We start from the raw sequence: 18,933 nt of genomic DNA on the forward strand, positions 1-18,933 counted from the left end.
CAGTGTCTTTATCGTGAGTAGCAGTTGATCGTAGCTAATTACCTTTATTATCATGACACGAGTACTCATGACTGCATCCTGATTGTTTGTAAGATCCTTTAGATGGAATTATTTATACATTTGAAAATTGATTTAACTGCCAGCATTTATCTTGATTTAACTTGATACACCGATGTGTATTACATACTTTACAATTTATTATGTTTATTAATCAACCTGTCGATATTAATAGTATTAACTAGGTTTTTTATAGTCATATTTGGAATTGGTTACTGTTTTAGGTATTTGCGAACTTAGGTTTAACAGATGTTAAGGTGACGTGGTGGGTAAAGTAATTATAAATGGCTGAATTTAAACACGCAAATTACTTGTATTTATATGTGTTTATGTTGACGCAAACAAAATACGATCATTACTCTAAGTTACAATTAGCATTGATAGCGAGGTTGAAATAGTAAGCTTAGTAAATGAAATCAGTTAACAAGACAAACGTGTAAAGCGAAGCTCGTTCGCCCAGGTACCTGCAACTTATGTAACAGCTATGTATGCCAATGAAACTTATTGCATTTATTATGTCACCGATGCAAAAACGGTATCAGTGTCGAGTGTTATCAATGCAATGGCGGTGTACTGACCTGCTCTACATTTCGTACCATTATTTTATAAATTTTAACAACACTTCGGTATGGCATCCGAAGGCCATTTAAAAACGCATTACTTCTTAAAATAGCAGAGACAATGTCGAGCCGGCAACAATGTGGTGTACGTACAAATTTGTGCATACGTGCGACGGTTGGTGGTGTCGGTTTTGCAACTGCCGCAGCCATCAGGTGTAGACTGCACTGGCTCGTTGTTGCATAAAGGTGTTGCGAAACGTGGATCGCGGTCACTGCCGCTGCGGCACCTAAGGGCAGCCGCACCCTACCACTTCACTATCGAACAAGTACTACTGAATCACTGATCTATCTCACAAAGCCTTCATACCAAATGCGAGAGTCATCAAATTACAAATCAGGCTAAGCAGCGACTCTCAAGTCTCGGCTCGGGTTCTATGATATCATTCATATTTCGACACTGCTTGCTTTGATTATAAATTACTTGATTGATGTTGCCTAAGTGTATACGAGTATTGATTTAGACCAGATTTAAAGCGGGTATACTAACAAAAACTATTATCAAAGACATTGTTGCATTTGTAAAATATAATGTAAAGAATTATTTATGTAATGTAACATATAAATAATTTTGATTATTCTTACCTGCATCAAGGATAAAATTCGTGCCAGACCACGTACAGAAAGGGTTCAGTAGTCGGGATGATAAAAACTAAGTTTTCCTACTCATAACCTTTAATGCCGTTTAAATTTTACTTTCGTCAGCTATATCTGTATGTTGCCAACCTAAGTATTTTTTATATAGGTACACTCCCTGAACTTTATTTCTATAGTACAAAGAATCACCAAATAAAATGGTTGCAAAACAATCGATAACGTAATCATGACAGGCATGGTATTCAGTTTATGATTAATGACTCTCTTATCACTTAACTTCATTATCGGGTAACTTCGCATGATTACATGTAAACGCTAAAAAAGTTTAAGGGCGCGCATCGAAATCCTAAGTGGTCATTAATCAATGTCGCAATTACTTTTTGCAAAGTTTCCCTGTTCAGGATGTAATACAACACGGTTCTTCCTTACGCAATGCTGCGTATTATCGTATTTCCTTTGGGTGTAGTGTTGAGTGTAGTTTGAGCGCAAACGGCCTCGAGATGCCTATTGCCTAAAATATATGATATTTTTATAAATAGTACATTACGATACGCGTGGCCAAAGTAGCCTATTTTTGCACGGCGTGAAGTTAGCGCCCAAGCGCAGCGAGGGTGCTAAACGCCTAAAAACTACTTGTGTTAAATCTGTTTTTGCTCTTATTTGGAAAAATATTGTTTGGTATTCTTTTTGTTATTCACTGTTTCCGACAGTTTGAGATTTGTCTAGTAATGCTTCGTGACTACAATTACGGCAAGTCATACGCATTACTCATGAGTTCTTGGAGTCACTATATTATTAGGACTCTCCCACAATGAATGATGATGATATTTAAACTTTCCCGATGGCTTCCGGAGGCGTCAAGATGACCAGCTTCATTTTAACTAGGAATAACTACATCATAAAATATACTAGACTACTACATCATAAAGCTATTATTTATTTCGCAAATATGTATTGAAATATGCATATTTTATTTGCGTTAAATGAGGTATCGTTACAGAATTTATAACACGTAAGATAATTATTCTGTCTTATAGTAGCAATATGTGTCTACTGTTCTGGTATAAGTGATGTAGCAACGCAAACGTACCGACACGAGATGTTCCATGGGCAGCAACGCGTGTCCATGAGCTGCGGCGATGGCTACTTCAGTTGGACATGCCTGTTTGCTGTTTTTATTGTGTAAAATAATTCTTTATTTATTTTGCCTATGGATTTGCTTGGTATACGCCGCCTATCTAATTTAAGAGATAAAAATGTTTTTTGTTTAGTATTAGGATATTTTTGCAGGCTCATATCGCGGAGCGTTTGAGGTAGTGCTCTACTCTCAATGTATTTGAAAATTGTATTAGTTAAGAGTTATGTAGTTGGTATTAAACAACGATGTACATTGTTCCAGCGAGTAACCACATGCGGTCCTGCGTGCGGGTCGGGCGGCGCGAGCGTGATGCCGGCGGGCGCGGCGCGGCGTCTCGCCTCCAGCCTGCAGAGCACCAGCACAGGCTCGCTGCCGGACTACGGCACCCAGATCGTCGACCCGTACCGCCTGCTAGAAGACGACCTCAACGGCATATACGAGGATATACGATCGGTCAGTGATTGATATTTGTTTTTGAACCATTTTTATTGTCACACACGCTTGAGTGTTTTGCTGAGAATCATTTCGCTGTCCGAATAGTGCCCCGAATGAACAATCTTCTACAGCCAGCTAGTAGTTGAACTCCACGTTATATATGATTACTCGCGATCGGTCAGTGCTTTCATATTAGTTTATTTCATTGTCACGTGATCTGACTTTAATTTAGAAAACAAGTAGACAAATAATTTAAAAAATAGTTGAATAAAGCAAAATAAATGGTATTTTTATTAGTTCAACCTCTCACAGAAATTAGCAGGATAATTTTGGTTTTTAACAAACTATGATGATGGAACGTTGCAACGTTTGAATTGTAAAATGTGAACGTTAGATTGTAGTGTGATTAGTAACAATTTACGAGTAAATAGTATGTGTAACTCGAAAGTTTCGTCTACACTAATAATAGCAACATAGTTGCTCGTTTAGATCGTCGAGATAACTTGTTTCTTTAGCTTCTCTTAAGTTGCTTACTGCCGATTATTAGTTGGTCGGTAGTGGCATTCTGATAAATTATTTTTATGAATAATAAAGGGGTCTCATGATAGGTCATCGCGGTGTCTATTGATCGGCAAGTGTGTCAAAGTCACGACGCGTTAGCACGCGAGCGGGCGTAGGTTGTGCAACCGCGCATCGCCGGCAATCGCGGTTCATAAACATTACTGCAACCCGGAACGTGATTCTAAGCATTTTAACTTACATTACCCGATTTTGCTAACGCCATGTAATTTCTTTATAACGAAACAAGCAATGAATTTTTCACATTAATCACTCTTTCGGTCTATGGGTGTGCCCAATTGATACTAAAGTTGTTTAGTGACATTGAATTCATACACTAAATTAATTTTAATCTTCACTTGTCGTAGCTAGCTAAGAATAAAATTGATGAGTATCTCATTATTTTCAACTCAATATATAGTTCAGTGCCTTACAAGCGAAATATTGTGACATTATCAAAGAAAACTTTAGTATGTAAAATTCTAAAGAAATTACTAAGTTACAATCACGTTTATTATGGCAGATATTCTCAAATAGCTCAAGAACATGATCTCAGAAACATTAGCATTGTCTAACAAGTCATAATCTACTAATGGAACTACGAATGAAATTAGATTAATATGCATTTATTTCACATTTCTACAGAAGTGATAAAGAAAGTTAAGCCTACTATAATCTTTTATGTGTAACGTAAGAACATTTCTGAAATGTGTAAAAAGGTTTATTTTATGCTGCCAACTCCGCAGCAGAATAGGTCGTTTGTGTAAATGTTGCAACTGGTGGTTGTATGTAAAGTACGTGAACTCGGAAATAAATCATAATAATTTCCTTAAAATCTTACGTGATTCTGTCTAACGCCTACTTCATTGACAGAAGCTAACCAATAAATTCTCGAGATGTGCATAACCTGGCTAGCTAATACATTTAAATTATCTAGAAGTTAATCTTCCTAAATTATGACATTGTGAAGCAAATTAACGCGGATGCGAATAGTCTCTATAACATTTATGGTCCTTGGAAGTTCTACGCAATAGTTAAAGTTATTGTTGCGAACTACATACATAAAATATGCCAATACGTACAGAGCTTCGCGAGATTTTGTTTAATAGGTACTAAATTCGCTTTCATAATTTTACCCTCAATACATCTTCGCCGACTCGCAAGGTGGAGCGGTCACCATACCGGTCCGACACGACTCGATTCCCAGCCAGACAGACATCTAAATGTTGAATTTAGATTTATGTTCTGATTGTAGGTGTATGTGTACCTATTTGTTTTTTTTGTGTCCATGACGTCTACAACGAAATCCTAGACGGGGTCTATGAGCGTAGAATTAAAAGAAAAGAAAAAATCTTTACATTGTTACAAATTAAAGAATTGAAATTAAAGTATTCCACATCCGTTTGTGTATCCGATTGTACCATAATATAAAACGTTAATTGAAAGGACCTGTGACACCGGATCCGCCGCAGTCCTGCCACCATCATCGCCATATTTATAGATGCGGCGGCTCGTTCGCCTACTTTCTTGCTTGGGAAACTCGTCTGAAACTAGGCGCATACGTGAACGCCGCGCCACAACTTGCATATTTTCTAAATGCTCATTTCCTAGATGTCAAAGCAAAAAGTTTTAGCGTACTTTCACGTACGCCACGTTATTGGTGTTATTCACAAATATAGGTATTTGGTGACTCGATTTCCATTTCATTATAGGTTTTTGTAAATGTCGGTGGGCGAATGAACTCAAATTGTGCTGAGGTGAATTTTGCAATACATTACAAATGCGCTCTTTGATAAGTGATTTTGACCGTGACAAGAACAGTGAAGATTTTTTTATATATTCTTGTAGAAGCAAAGAGGCATACAAAAATTACAACGCTAATGGCAAGGACATTGAGTGGTCGTTGCAGTCCAAAAATTACTTTCGACTTAAGGTCGATTTTACATGATTAAAGACATTAAAGCCTAAATGGCACATTAGTAAGTACGTTTTCTTGTCTTACCACACGCTTTAAACTGAAAATTATGTTAGAGCTTTTGCAGTCAAACCGCAGACAATAAATCACCTTCAACTAAGTACTGAAGTACTTTACTATACTTTGTTGTTTCCTACTAGCATAATACACCTATCTGTATGGTCGGTGTTATGTCACATTAATTGAATAAGTGTCGCCTGACTCATTTACTATATCCAACCATATAGCATATAATTAGATTAAAATGTTATATTTATGCACTTGGTATTGTACAACGGTGACTGTTGTTTTGTAACCGTTGCATTCGTTTCAGCACTGTTTCTCTGAAATATTATTTTATCTTTATATAGATTCCGTCCTTGACTCAGATGTTCGTCAGGATTCTATGTATTATATCGCATAAGATTTACGAAGATGTGTTGCAACCGAAATGAGTTGCGCAGATTGCGTTCTCGAACCTTGGAACGTACAACAAAATGTTGTGTTTCGTTCCATTAATCGGTTGATGACGGAGCTTCGGCTTTGTTAGATATTAGTTGTGAATAATTAATTTTTGAATTGTGAAATTTTGATTTTTAGATTTAATATCTATTGACAAAAGTTTTATGATTTGATAATATATGATTATTGAATTATGATAATCAATATGATTATTGAATAAATGAATATTATAATGCGCACGTCTTTTAAAATTAGAAGCGTTACGGCAAATCTTAAGGAATTCACATACCTTAGAGAAAATTACGAGGTACTCGTAAGCATGCACATTTGATCACAAACTATTATTCTTTATTTTTTAAAAGAATATTATTTATTTTAACGAATATTATTTAGTTTAAAATAATTTTATTTATTTTTTAATATCATAAACACCTGACTAATTTACTATATCCAAATAATACAGCATAATTAGATTATAATGTTATTGTTATGATTTTATTATATTACGCCTATTTTATAGTTGATAGTTGCATTTAGTGCACTGATATCTTTTCAATCTGCCTATCTAAAAGGTACATTCAATTAGGTTCGTAATTATAACATGATATGTAGTTAAACAACTCCAAAAAGCTTGTTAATGGTCTCTATCCTCCATTATTTTGTTCAGTAATTTTTAGAATGTATAGACACGCATACATTTAATTATCTTATGTATTCGATAAATAAAACACATCACAACACCAATTAGTGTAATATAAATAAATTGCATTACAGCGACCTTTACATAAGTTAATTTCACGCTACAGATTTTAAGCGAAATATATGTCAAGTTTACAATGTATTTATATAAACATTCTGTTGCACGTCACGCTATATTAAATTAACGCTAGGGGCAAGCTATTTTAATCTAAGGATCTAGACCAGGGATTCCCAACCATTGGTCCGTAGAAGCGAAAATGTCCGCGGTTTAAATTTAGCGAGCGTTGAGTAATTTGAAAATAAGTGATGATTGGCGTTGATACAAAGCAACGCAAATCCTCACTAAGTAACAATAACAGTTCTATCTAACCTAACTAGTGAAGAAGATGCATGCTCAGAAATAACATTCATACAAAATTACAAAAAAATATTCTTATTATTTCTTTATATGTATGTTCTTATTGAGTTTTTGATTGAAGTTTAAAATTAACATTTCAATTTGATTATTACAGTCTATTTTTGTTATACCTAGTGGTCCCTGTTAACAAGAATGACATGAAAGTGGTCCCTGAGCAAGAAAAGGCTAGGAACCCCTGATCTAGAGTCATAAATTTCATCGCGTTACAGTCGAACGCCTTTATATATAATACTAGTAATTAAGTAAGTAAATAAGATTATGAACGTAGATGGTGGATGTATTGATATTAGGTATTTTGCTTTTACCGTATTTGCATCTTTAAATCTTTATTTTTTGCAATGTAAGTTGTGACGAAAGTTTAATTTGAAGCAAGCGACACGGGTATAGTGCATAAGATAATCCATTATTTTGCATATAAAATATTCATTTAATTATTGACTCAAACCGGTGAACGATAAAAAAAAAGTAATGCATAGTAACTATTCACTGTATCAAATTAAATTAAAATATTTATGATATTTGTTTATGCATTATTTATGTATACTACACTTTAAAATTTTCCTCAAGTATCACAAACACGAAATCGACAAATAATGCAAAAAAACAATTTGAGTCTACATTTTGGTATGAGTATTTCGTTTTTCAATTCACATCTGTATTAACTCGAATTATAACGCAATAAAGAAATATGCTTCGTAGAATAGTAATTTGTACTATGATATATACTTTGTATAAGTTGTCCCGTAAAGATATTGCTATACAATTACAAGTAAAATGATTTGCAAGTGTTGTTCAAACTTCAACAGAAGTGTACTGCAGTTTCATTTAAATAAATTTATAAGCGAATAATCGATGCATAAACAACCTCTTTTATTATTCTAATATTTAGGTGCTGCACATTTACGACTACATTTTTATTTATTAATATAATGAACACATTTACCCGTTGGTCGTATATTATGAGTATGAAATAAATGTCATAATTATAGTTTTTATTGTGCTATTGTGTTACTGTAGTGCTATTGTCTAGTTATTTTCTTAATTAAACACAAAATATTCTTATTCTCTTTCTCTTATTTTTTTAACAAGCTTTCTACTTAGAAAAAATGTATAAGAAATGGTTATCTCACCGTCTTTTGGTCACTACTGTTATTGTAAGCTTTTACTATTAATTTTTTGAATCGATTAGTAATTAATAAATAATTTTATATATATTTAATATATTAAACAATTTTATATTGTAGGTATGCATCAAAAATACTTGGGCTATTGCACAACGCTTTGTGCATTCTTCTGGTTATCAGGCAAATTTTCATTTATTATTACATCTATGTTAATAGAGTCATCTTTCGTGATATTATGTAAAGATTGAATGTCGCGATAGATAATACTGGTTCCTCGATAGAAACTCATTCAGGTTGCGTTAGTTGAGTTAACAAAACAACAAAACAAACAAAAGTATATTATTGTATGTGTAAAACGCTTTTTCGTAAAATTTATATAAGTCGATAAAGTAGTAAGGTATTTTTTCTAACTATTTAATTTTATATAGGTAAGTTAACAATATTTTTAAGACGTAAAATATTGACTATGTTTGATTTTCCTGAAAATAATCGCGTATTTATGTAATAACCAACAAGTAACGTACATAATGGATTGATATATGAATTTTAATTAAATCGATGATAACCCGATAATGAATGGATGTTGCGTTAGAACCAGCGATGGAAAGTGCGGCGTGTGAAACCGCGCGAAACTTGAGCATTGACCTTCTTTCGGGGCTAAACGCTGTGAGGAAAATTGCCAACTACAAACACTTTCTTTAATCTAACTGCTACTTTGCGACGAGTGGCGTAACCATTTCTGTAGGAGACATGAAATGACATGCTATTTTGAAGGTCGTACCATTTCGAATGAAATGTAGCGGTTGGAAGTGCAGGACTTAGCTCCATTGACCAGATTTTGGATTGTAAAAAAACTGGTATAAAACTGAGTTGTAGAGTGGCTGACCATTATTTTTAAATTGCCGCAAGGGTTATTTATACTTTATTATGTGGCTCAATTACCATAGGTCTGCTCTACGGTAGAGGATTTTAATACTCGACCTCAGCGCCACCCATAGTTAAAATTTTAGTATTTTTTATCGGCTTCGAACAGAACCAATCTAATATTGTCCATGAGGTATAAATATAGAATTTGATAATAAGCAAATATCCGTTTTAGAATGTTGTTTACATAGTCATCGCCCCGACAATATAAATGTTAAATATGTCTGAATGTAATCAAGCAATTACAATAATCGGTCAAGTCATTCTGAAATTACATCAAATATTTAATTAAAAATATACTCGTATGTGCTAAATATTGTGCTAACAAATCTATATCCTCCGATGATTTCTGTCATAGGTATTTACTATTACGAAATATTGCATTTGTTTTGTCCATTTTGGCTGTAATAATTATAATGAACTATGTCAAGTGTAAACTGGAAACGATTAAGGCCCCGTTCGTATATATACAATTATAGTCTACAGACATTGAACGTATCAGCAAGTGTCAGTGGCAGACTAAATTATATTTTTGTATGCAACATTTCAACACTAAATAATAATTTACGTCAACATACATGGAGAGTATCAGACACGTGCCGAGCCAAACAAAAAATTGATGTCCTATACAGTGCTGAAGGTGGTGGTGGTGGGAAAGAACCCTTTGTGGTTCGACTCCGGCGGCACTACCGCCATACCTATTTCTACCTTATGCCAGCGGTGTTAGACGCTGCTGTGTTGCGGTTTGAAGGGTGTGGTAAGGGAGACAGACTTTTCCGAGGCGTTCCAGCTTAGTCCTCAGGGGTAGCGGCGCATCTGTGGCCGACCTCAGGTAGGAATATCTAATCCTATCTGGAGTTGATTACAGATGTCCATGGGCGGCAGTAGCCACTAACCATCAGGTGGACTGCATGCTCGTCTGCTACTCCTATAATTAAAAAAAAACTAAAAAAATATTGACATCTAAGGTCGACATAATATCTATATATCTGCCGTTAGACAGCCGCCCAGATGTGGGCCCTGCTTGGCAAAAAATATTTACAGAAAAATATGCTTTTGTCTGCCACGGCCCGTTTCTGACAGGTTCGATGTATGTAAATATAAATGGGGCCTTACACCCTTGGGCGATATACTTAACCTTCTAATCTAATTTTCAGACATTTGCGTTGCAGTCACGCCGGTGACCGCTAATCAGCGCATTGCGTTGTAAATAAACAGTTCAGTAATATGGCATTGGGCTGGTTAGTATTCTGTCCTAACTAATATTTACATATAATGTGCGTCGGAATACGATTATAATTTTGGATATTCCTCCCATGTATGTATATGTTCCTCCGATTTCGGAAATAATCGAAGTTTGAGGAACTTAATTTTTGGGTATTTTGGGCAACTTTTTTCTAAAAAAAATTAAGAACCTATAAATCAGTTGTTTGGTAACTCTTTATTTTCAGTATGTTAATTCACTCGTATATTTACAGACGTTGAAGGTGCCATGCAAATATTTTTTTGTATACTACATTTTGACAGACACGACACGTGTCATAAATACGTTACGATACGTTGACTTAATATAGAAGAATAATATTTAGTCTGTCACAGTACGCGACTAACGTCTGTAGGTCAAAATAAACCCCTAATGTGAACTCTCTCAAAGTAGAAATGGTCTTAAGAATGGCTTCACTTATTTTTTTTTACGATGTAATAAACCAACCAGCAATAGACACTGCGACATTTTTGCCGCGAAACTACGTTTTGCTTTGTATAACTATCTTCTACTGATAAGAGTCAAAAACATGATATTGCAACACTTTCACATCACAAAGCCGTTCAGCGATTCGATGGAGATGTTCTGTGTCACGGTCCATTCGATTGCGTGACTCGCCGTTTGACCGTAAAGAATCTGAAATGAAATGAAAAACAATAGATATCTCTGTTAAAATCGTCTTTTTAATACGTATTTTTTTGCAATGTAGAGTTTTTAGAAGCCTTTAGTTGTTTATGTTTTAGTACATATAAAAGCTGTTTTAATATTTATTTGTAAATTAATTGATTTAAAAACTGACTTACTGATCACTTGATACAATTTTGGAGGACAATATGGAAAAGCATCCTGCGTACCTGAGAAATCATAAAAAATGAGAAACAAAGTTCTCAAAGGTATTTTTGTCTTGATTACGAATTTATAACGAAATATATTCGTAATGTACATGTACAGCACATTACGTCAATATAATGAAGTAATCGATTCTGTCATAAACTGTGTTGATCCTATTTGTATGCAGTATGAGAACATTGCATCAAATGTTCACACTGCAGTTGATCGCAAGAATCATCAGTCATTCCCTTCGCGTAATACGATAGATATTATATATCTTATTAACACTATAAAAGACTCGTTATTTATAAGCACTTCTGCGAAATGTTAGAAGCCGTGGCCCGTGACTAATTTTACAATATTTCTAGAATAAAATTGGGACTAAGTATTACTATAGACTTTTCAAAGGACGTACTTGAATAAAGGAATTATTTAAATTCAGTAGCTGCTACTGATAATAACATACATCTATGTCACTCGTTCAAGTAAATTAATAACTTCTTTCCTCCAATTCATTATCCAACAATGTATTTATGTTGCGTCTTCGACCCATTATAATAATTGATATCTGAAACGGACATAAGCATAACTAAGCGTAGTGATTCAAACTCGGCCTCTCAATCGAAGGGACTAAGGTTCGAATGCCATACCAATGAAAATCTTTGAAGAATCAGAGGTTCGTGCCTGAGATCCGGACCATGTATCCGTCCATCGAGACGACGAGAGTGCTTATTTATATTTAATCAAACATTTTGTCTAAGAATGATCATAACTCGTCATAATCTAGCGTGTAGCAATCGATATGGTTGTATTATTTAATCATCACCGTACGGCAGCCAGTACTTGCATACGTGACTGTTGTCGTGGCTTGCCATAAGTGTTTCCTTGCTTGGGAAGGCACGTTAAGCAGAGTCCCAATAGTCATAATTATCTAATCAGCATTTAAACCTTGGTAGAAACCTTCGACTAGTTTAAAATAATTGTTAGTAAACCAGGTTAGAAACTTATAAGTCTGTTTCACATGTACCACAAGATCGTATCAGTATTGAACACGTAATGATAGATTACAGCTAATTTCAAAAGTAAAATTTATATATTTAACCGAAATTTTATTCATTTAATATGTTCACTACCTACGTTATAATAAATATAAATAGCTAAACATTATACATTATTAATAGTAGCATAACATGCTCAAGTTACGTATGAAACTAAATATGCGTACGGCAGTAGTCATTCATATGATTGTTTCCTTACAAAATCGAACATTTGAATTGTTAATCTTGACGTTACCTTTTGAAGACAAGTGATTAGGAACATTGGCGACGTTTGGCTTGTAGATAACTATATTAGTGGGCGAACGTGACCACCATCCTAGTCACCATCCTAGTCTCAAATGAATTATGTAAGAAACATTATAATTAACAATATGGGCTACTACAATGACAACTAAAGTGTAAAGGTTCTTCCTACTTTTGGTTTTGCTTTTCTTCAACCTTCAGACAATATTGTAAACATTGTAAACGGCTTGGCACCAATCAAATTTTAATCTAATTTATTCAATGTAACAATTAACTATTTGCGTCTGAAAAATTGTTGCAATATTCTGCCTAAGAGCAGTTTGCTGTCTATGGGAGTATTTAAACGCCTGAGCCTATTTTGAGGTAGAATAAGATGTTTACATAAAGCAGGTTTTCAACTTGGGTCCTGATGGGATACAAATTAACAATGCATCTATGGCCAACCTTAGACGTCCTTCTTGTGGTCGGCAACAGATATGTCCTTGTCCAATATGCCCGTAGGAGTTTACCATCAGGTGGACTGCATGCTCGTTTACTAAACTGTCTACACACCCCAAGACAGCACTACTGTAAGTAATACGAGAACTTGTCTCACTGAATTATGTCGCGCTGAAGGTAAACTGGGTCGACGGTTAATGACATTTCGGCATTGCATGAACCGCTAAAGTATTAGACATCAATTTGCTTTTTTTGTTACTATAATTAAAGTTTTGCCAATTGACATTGAATTATATGGTCATTATAAGGAAATCACAAAGGCAAAAAATAGTTGCTTTACTTGCAAGTAAACTAAATGAAAGCATTTTTGAATAAACATTCTTAAGATACACAGATCGCTTAAAATATTGAAGATGATTCACATTTATGGTTATATTTTTTCCGTTTTTTACTCGATAACTGTAGATTATTAACCGTTGACGGATAAGGTCATCAATGATCAATGATATAGCCAAATCAGACTGCTTGACGTCGTCTCCAAAACGCCACAGACCTTTGAATGGAGCGGCGTTATTGTTAGCGCTGCACGTTTGTTTTTATTTGGGGGCGAATGTCATTCACAATCACAATGCCGACCAGCGTTGCATTACCAAGGCAAGGGAAGCGCATTAAGTGTCGACACAATAAAATTGCTACATACAATGTCTGCGTTTAGTTTGGAAATGTTCAGATTCACATTGTCCAGGTGTGCTTGCGTCAGTTCCGTTCAACAGTTAAGTCGGTTGCAGACCACAGACTGAGCTATGCCAAAATTAAGATAGGCTAAATTATCTATAACTACCTATGCTAGAGAATAAGAGATATATTGTGTATACGTCAATAGCTAAGCGAGGCTGGTAACTGGTGATAGGAGACGCGGGAAAGGTTTTGGTTAGCGCACGTAGATTCGAATCAACACACACAAATATTTCAGTAAGTACACAGTGTGCCGCATACAAGTAAGTAAAGCTGCCTCAGCCAAAGGAGCTAAGTTGAACTAACTTAGTTTAGTTTAGTTTAGCTCTTGATCAGTAACTGGCATTAAGCGGTGAGCAGAACAGATACCTGTGGGTCTGTAGTTAACGATGGTTACACCATCATAGAATTAAGCACTACCGCTAATTTGAACGTACTGTACCGTACTAAGAATTACGAGATAAAAAAATTTTTTTACACAAATCTTAAGAAATGTTTCGTTATTATTTCGTAAAGTTTAGTGTTATTTTTAAATGTGTTAATTTTCTTGTTTTTAAAACTATATAATTTAACACCATAACAGCACTGACGTTGAATACATTCACAATATATAGATTAACATCTGCATTACCACGCCATTGCTTAGAATAGAGATTTCTCTTAGTGATATCCGACTAGCTTGGCCCCCAAGCCAAAGGTCTGAACCCTAAGGCAAAAGTTTATAGACACGTACAACGCTTTCTGATAATATGTTTCTAAAGTGTAAAAATTCCTGCAAAATAATAAATAGTACCGTATATATCAATAAGCGATTTAACTAGTTTTATGTGTCAAATTCATTTGCCATATATTTTTTTAGAGAAATCCCACTACTGTTCTTAAAATGATTTTCTATTCTACATATAAAATACTTTTAAAGAGTGTGTGTGTAAATAAAGATGGCCTTAGAATATAACATAATTTGTCTCACATTAATTAATTAAATCATAATATTCCAACTTAGTTTTGTTTCGGATGTTGTAACTTTAGTTTTCTTTCTTATAAACCTTGTTATAATATTATAGTTGCAAAATATCCCTTGTTGAAAAATAGATCCCAACTCGACTTTAGTTCATCTGACTCGCAGGAGCTGGAACGGAACACAAACCAAGCGGAACTGAACACCATAGCTACGTACTACTTCGACGGGCAGGGCAAGGCGCTCAGGCCGATGGTCGCGATACTCATGGCCAGGGCGGTCAACTACCACGTATATGGCGAAAATAGGTAAGAATTATGTTTTTTTTATTTGCCTATGAATCATTCCCAGATAAGATAAGTTTCCTACCTGAGGTCGAGGCCGCTACCTCTGATGACTAAGCTGGAATGCCTCGGAAAAGTATGTTTCCCTTAACACACCCTTCAAACAGAACACAGTAGCGTTTAACACTCATGTTATTGGTGGTGGTACCGTCGGAGTCAAATCACAGAAGGTTGTACCACCTTCAATATATCATGAGGCATACTTTGAGCGGAATCTTAATTCTTTTTCTTAAGTTACTTATAACTTATAATTTTCTTAAGTTAGTTAAAAATACTTAAGTTACTCCTTATAACATCAGCTACTGGCATTTTACTCGTGACTATCGCTTTGGACTCTAATTCTATTAGGGGTTGAGTACAGATGTGGCAGTCACTACTTACCTTCAAGTAGAAGGTAAATAACTTAACTGCAACACTGAAGAGCTGCATGCTCTTCATTCTTCAGTTTCATATAAAAAATGTTATATCTGTATTTTATTATTCTTGTTTATTTCTTTTTAAAATCGTTTAGTTTTATCTTTGTTTGTATTTAAGAAAAAATAATATTCATAACGAATCACGTTTTCTATATTCATAGTTTTAATTGGATTACGTACACATTTTTTCTACTGCGCCCAAGAAATATTAACCTGATTAATATTGTACCATCGTACATCTGAGTAACTCGATTAAGAATTTTAGTATGTCAGTATCTACCTGTCTACGTCATTGGAAAAGGCTTGGCTCCTCAACTAAAGCGTTTTATTGCGACTTGCTACAGCGACTGTTCTTATTCGCCTCAGTGTAGGAGGTGGAGGATTTGCAAATATTACCTCACACTTCTTATCTTAAGAAACAAAAAATATTATCCAGTTAAATGAGGCTACTTAATTGCACACTACGAAAGATCTTATTGTGAATAGTTGTATGATTTTTACGATACTTAATATTACCCTTAGGCATAGGTACAGCCTATGACTTACTTTACCCCTTTGTCTTGTAAATGAACTTAGTTTCAAATAATTGCCAAAGATGTAAAATTGTTTTTATTTTTTCTAATGTGCGCTAAAAATATTTGGTAGTGTATTAAAAATTAATGTAAAATGGAGTTAATTTTGCGTTGGTATTTTCTTTCTGTGTCAACTGTGTCACATTAAAGGTCAATTGCATTGCGTTTTGTTTTCAGTTGCACAATTGAGTTAAACGTTTGACCGAAGGATAAAGTGTAAGTTAATTCAATAAAGAAATGGCAAAACCACCTCTTAAACAGTAGGTTCACGTATTTGTTATAATACGCTCCGTACCGCCCTCTGCATGTGAGGAATATGTTAAGATCATACGTGATGAGTGCAATGCGTGCTACCGGCGTAGATGCGTGAAGAATTATTTATAAAGGGGCAAAAAGTAAAGTTTTTTTGTATTTACTATTGTGTAAAGTTTTCCTTGTAAATTTATATAAACGCTTCTTATTGAGCTTATTTTCTTATTATAAATGGTTGTGTTAAAACAACGCGTTATAAATTATCAGAATTCATAGAAACTTTTAAAATTGTACATTGTAATTCTAACCACAGTGGACGTAGCAAAATAAAAAAAAATGTATGATAAAAGTCAATTCTGATCAGTTTAGCAATTACATATTCTAGTACAAACACAAAATTTCCATGTATTTTGTTCATACGTGAAAAAAAATTCGCTTACAAACAAAAGGTAAAACATACTTAATTGTTTCTCTGTGCCTACTAACACTCTGTATCTATAGATAGCAATTTTACCTGTAGATATAAGGGCTATGAAGGTCAAACACCGATAAGAAATATGCCCTGTGTAAATAAATAAATCACATTGTCTTCTTACCTCCTTTTTCAATTTAAATTCCATTACTTATTCAGTTAAATATTTAAACATCATATTAAATATACTAATTTACATTCATAATTAGGTGTATTGTATGTGCGATTATACCAAGTATTTCAAAAACCGTACGTGCGAGCGTTTAATCTTATTAGCGTTATTTGCTTAACATTATCTTGTGTAATATAAATTGTAAATATTAAAACAGGATCCCATTACGCAATCAAGTTAAATTTTCAGACAGGTTAATTAAGTTTTTGTCATTATATCTTTGCGCAAAAGTAAACGTCCGTAGCTGCATTGTTTCTAAAGTCCTTTATAAATGACATTTGATTTATTTTACGACATTATAATCTATACTAATATTATAAAGAGGAAAACTTTGTTTGTTTGTTTGATTGTAATGAATCGGCTCAAAAACTACTGGACCGATTTTAAAAATTCTTTCACCATTCGAAAGCTACATTATCCATGAGTAAAATATGCTATATTTTATATGAAAAATATTTGTTAAATAGATTTTGAAGCGGTACAAAGTTTGCCGGGTCAGCTAGTTATATATAAAAACATTCATGCACATAGTATAAATATTGATGTAAGATTCCATGGTTCGAAAAAAAATCGTAATTTAGAATTTCATTTGTGGTAGGTGTTTATTCATTTAACAATTCTAGCTTAGTTACTAAAAATGTATATTGTAAATATGGAGTCATTGCTCCATTATATAATTCTTTTTCTGACGCTTTTATATTATTTTATTGGTATACTTTAAAGTAAGTTAAAACATTTTTTTTGCTCTTCTTTGTATATATTTCGTATTGTAAAAGATCTTACCATGGATTCGATAATATTATGCTCAAAATTAAAAGCAGAAGCATCATTTACCTTTTGTATTCCATTTTGTATGTTAGTAAAAAAGGAAAATCATACCAGCCAGAGAAAACCACTACTAAAGTAAACACAAAAAACCCAATTGTCCGAATATTATAACCACATATAATATTAGCAGAATACATAACTCCTCGTCGCATATTGACACGCTAGTGATAATGAGGTAGGCCGAAAATTCAAAGTGCGAATTGATAACCACATCACATTGTTGCAATACAGACAACTGTCCTCCGTACTGGCAAGCCAGTGACAATGAGAGATGGCTACTACTGGTAGACTACGCTAACATAGTAAGACCAGAAATATTTTATATTAAGTTACTTTTGATCTTAATAACTTTTGATTTATATTATACAATTGGCAAACGAGTATTAGGTCTGCCTGATCATAAGTAGCAACTGCCGCCCTTGGATTCTTTTTATCAATCCCAGACAGATGTAGAGTCCTACGTGAGGTCAGCCACAGATTTACTGGTAGCTAGAACACAATCGCTCTTAACACTATTATTATTATTAGCAGAAATAAGTGTGGCCCCTAGAGTCGAATTACAAAAGAGACCTTAAAATGTGAACTTGATTGTTCAAATTAGGTAACGTGTATTATTTGCAATGTAAACAATATTAGGTAAGACGTAAGACGCAGGTGATAATGTGACTCGTCCGGTGGGTGATACGAAAATACCCATTTGTCAAGGCCATTGGTGATGGGATGCTAATATCTGATTCATTAAATCTATTGAATTGCCTTTGTTATAGTTACGACAGAGTTTCTCAAAGTTACGACTCTAAGAACCTATAGTCTATTTTCAAAATAACTATGAGGCTCTTTAGAATTAGATGGAAAGTGTATTTTTTGCATTCATCCTTGCATGTGATTTTATTAGTTTGTAAAATTTTCTTTTCAAAAATTGAGCCTATTCTGCAAGCAATTTTTCTTTGTTTTATTTGCCGTTGTCCGTATTAAACGCGCGAGTTTATAAAGCAACCGCCGTTACGTGACTTTTATCGTGTACCCCATTATTTGTCGTACCCCAAGGAGTACGCATAACCCACTTTGAGAAACTCTGGATTACGAGGTGCGTCTTCTTCGACACCTATAAAAATATCTTCTATTGAATAAATTTACATTACAAATTCTTCAGTATCGAATTAGATTTAATCTTCAATATATTTATATATCTTGACGTTTACAGTGGTTCTGCTACATATGCAAGATATTTGTACAGAGAAAGAAGATCTTACAATAAAGCTTATACTAATTGAACGAAAATAAATGTTCGTCGTAATTTTTCTTTATTTAAACTTTTGGTCATACAGGATAGAATATATATTCAAATAAACTATAAGGACGTCTCT

The 18,933-nt window shown here is 34.1% G+C and overlaps 1 protein-coding gene across 1 annotated transcript in view; it reads left to right on the top strand.

The window, feature by feature from the left end:
* Nucleotides 1-18,933, top strand: part of qless (decaprenyl diphosphate synthase subunit 1 qless) — a 65,092-nt gene that overhangs the window by 17,663 nt on the left and 28,496 nt on the right. Inside the window, exons 2-3 of the mRNA XM_073083267.1 lie at nucleotides 2,671-2,862; nucleotides 14,679-14,818. Coding sequence (XP_072939368.1) covers nucleotides 2,671-2,862; nucleotides 14,679-14,818 — 332 coding nt within the window. The remainder of the gene's footprint in view (nucleotides 1-2,670; nucleotides 2,863-14,678; nucleotides 14,819-18,933) is intronic.

The sequence above is a fragment of the Epargyreus clarus genome, unplaced genomic scaffold, assembly GCF_041222505.1.
Source record: "Epargyreus clarus isolate Ecla_fem2 unplaced genomic scaffold, WU_Ecla_fem_2.2 ptg000019l, whole genome shotgun sequence".
Taxonomy (NCBI): Eukaryota; Metazoa; Arthropoda; class Insecta; order Lepidoptera; family Hesperiidae; genus Epargyreus; species Epargyreus clarus.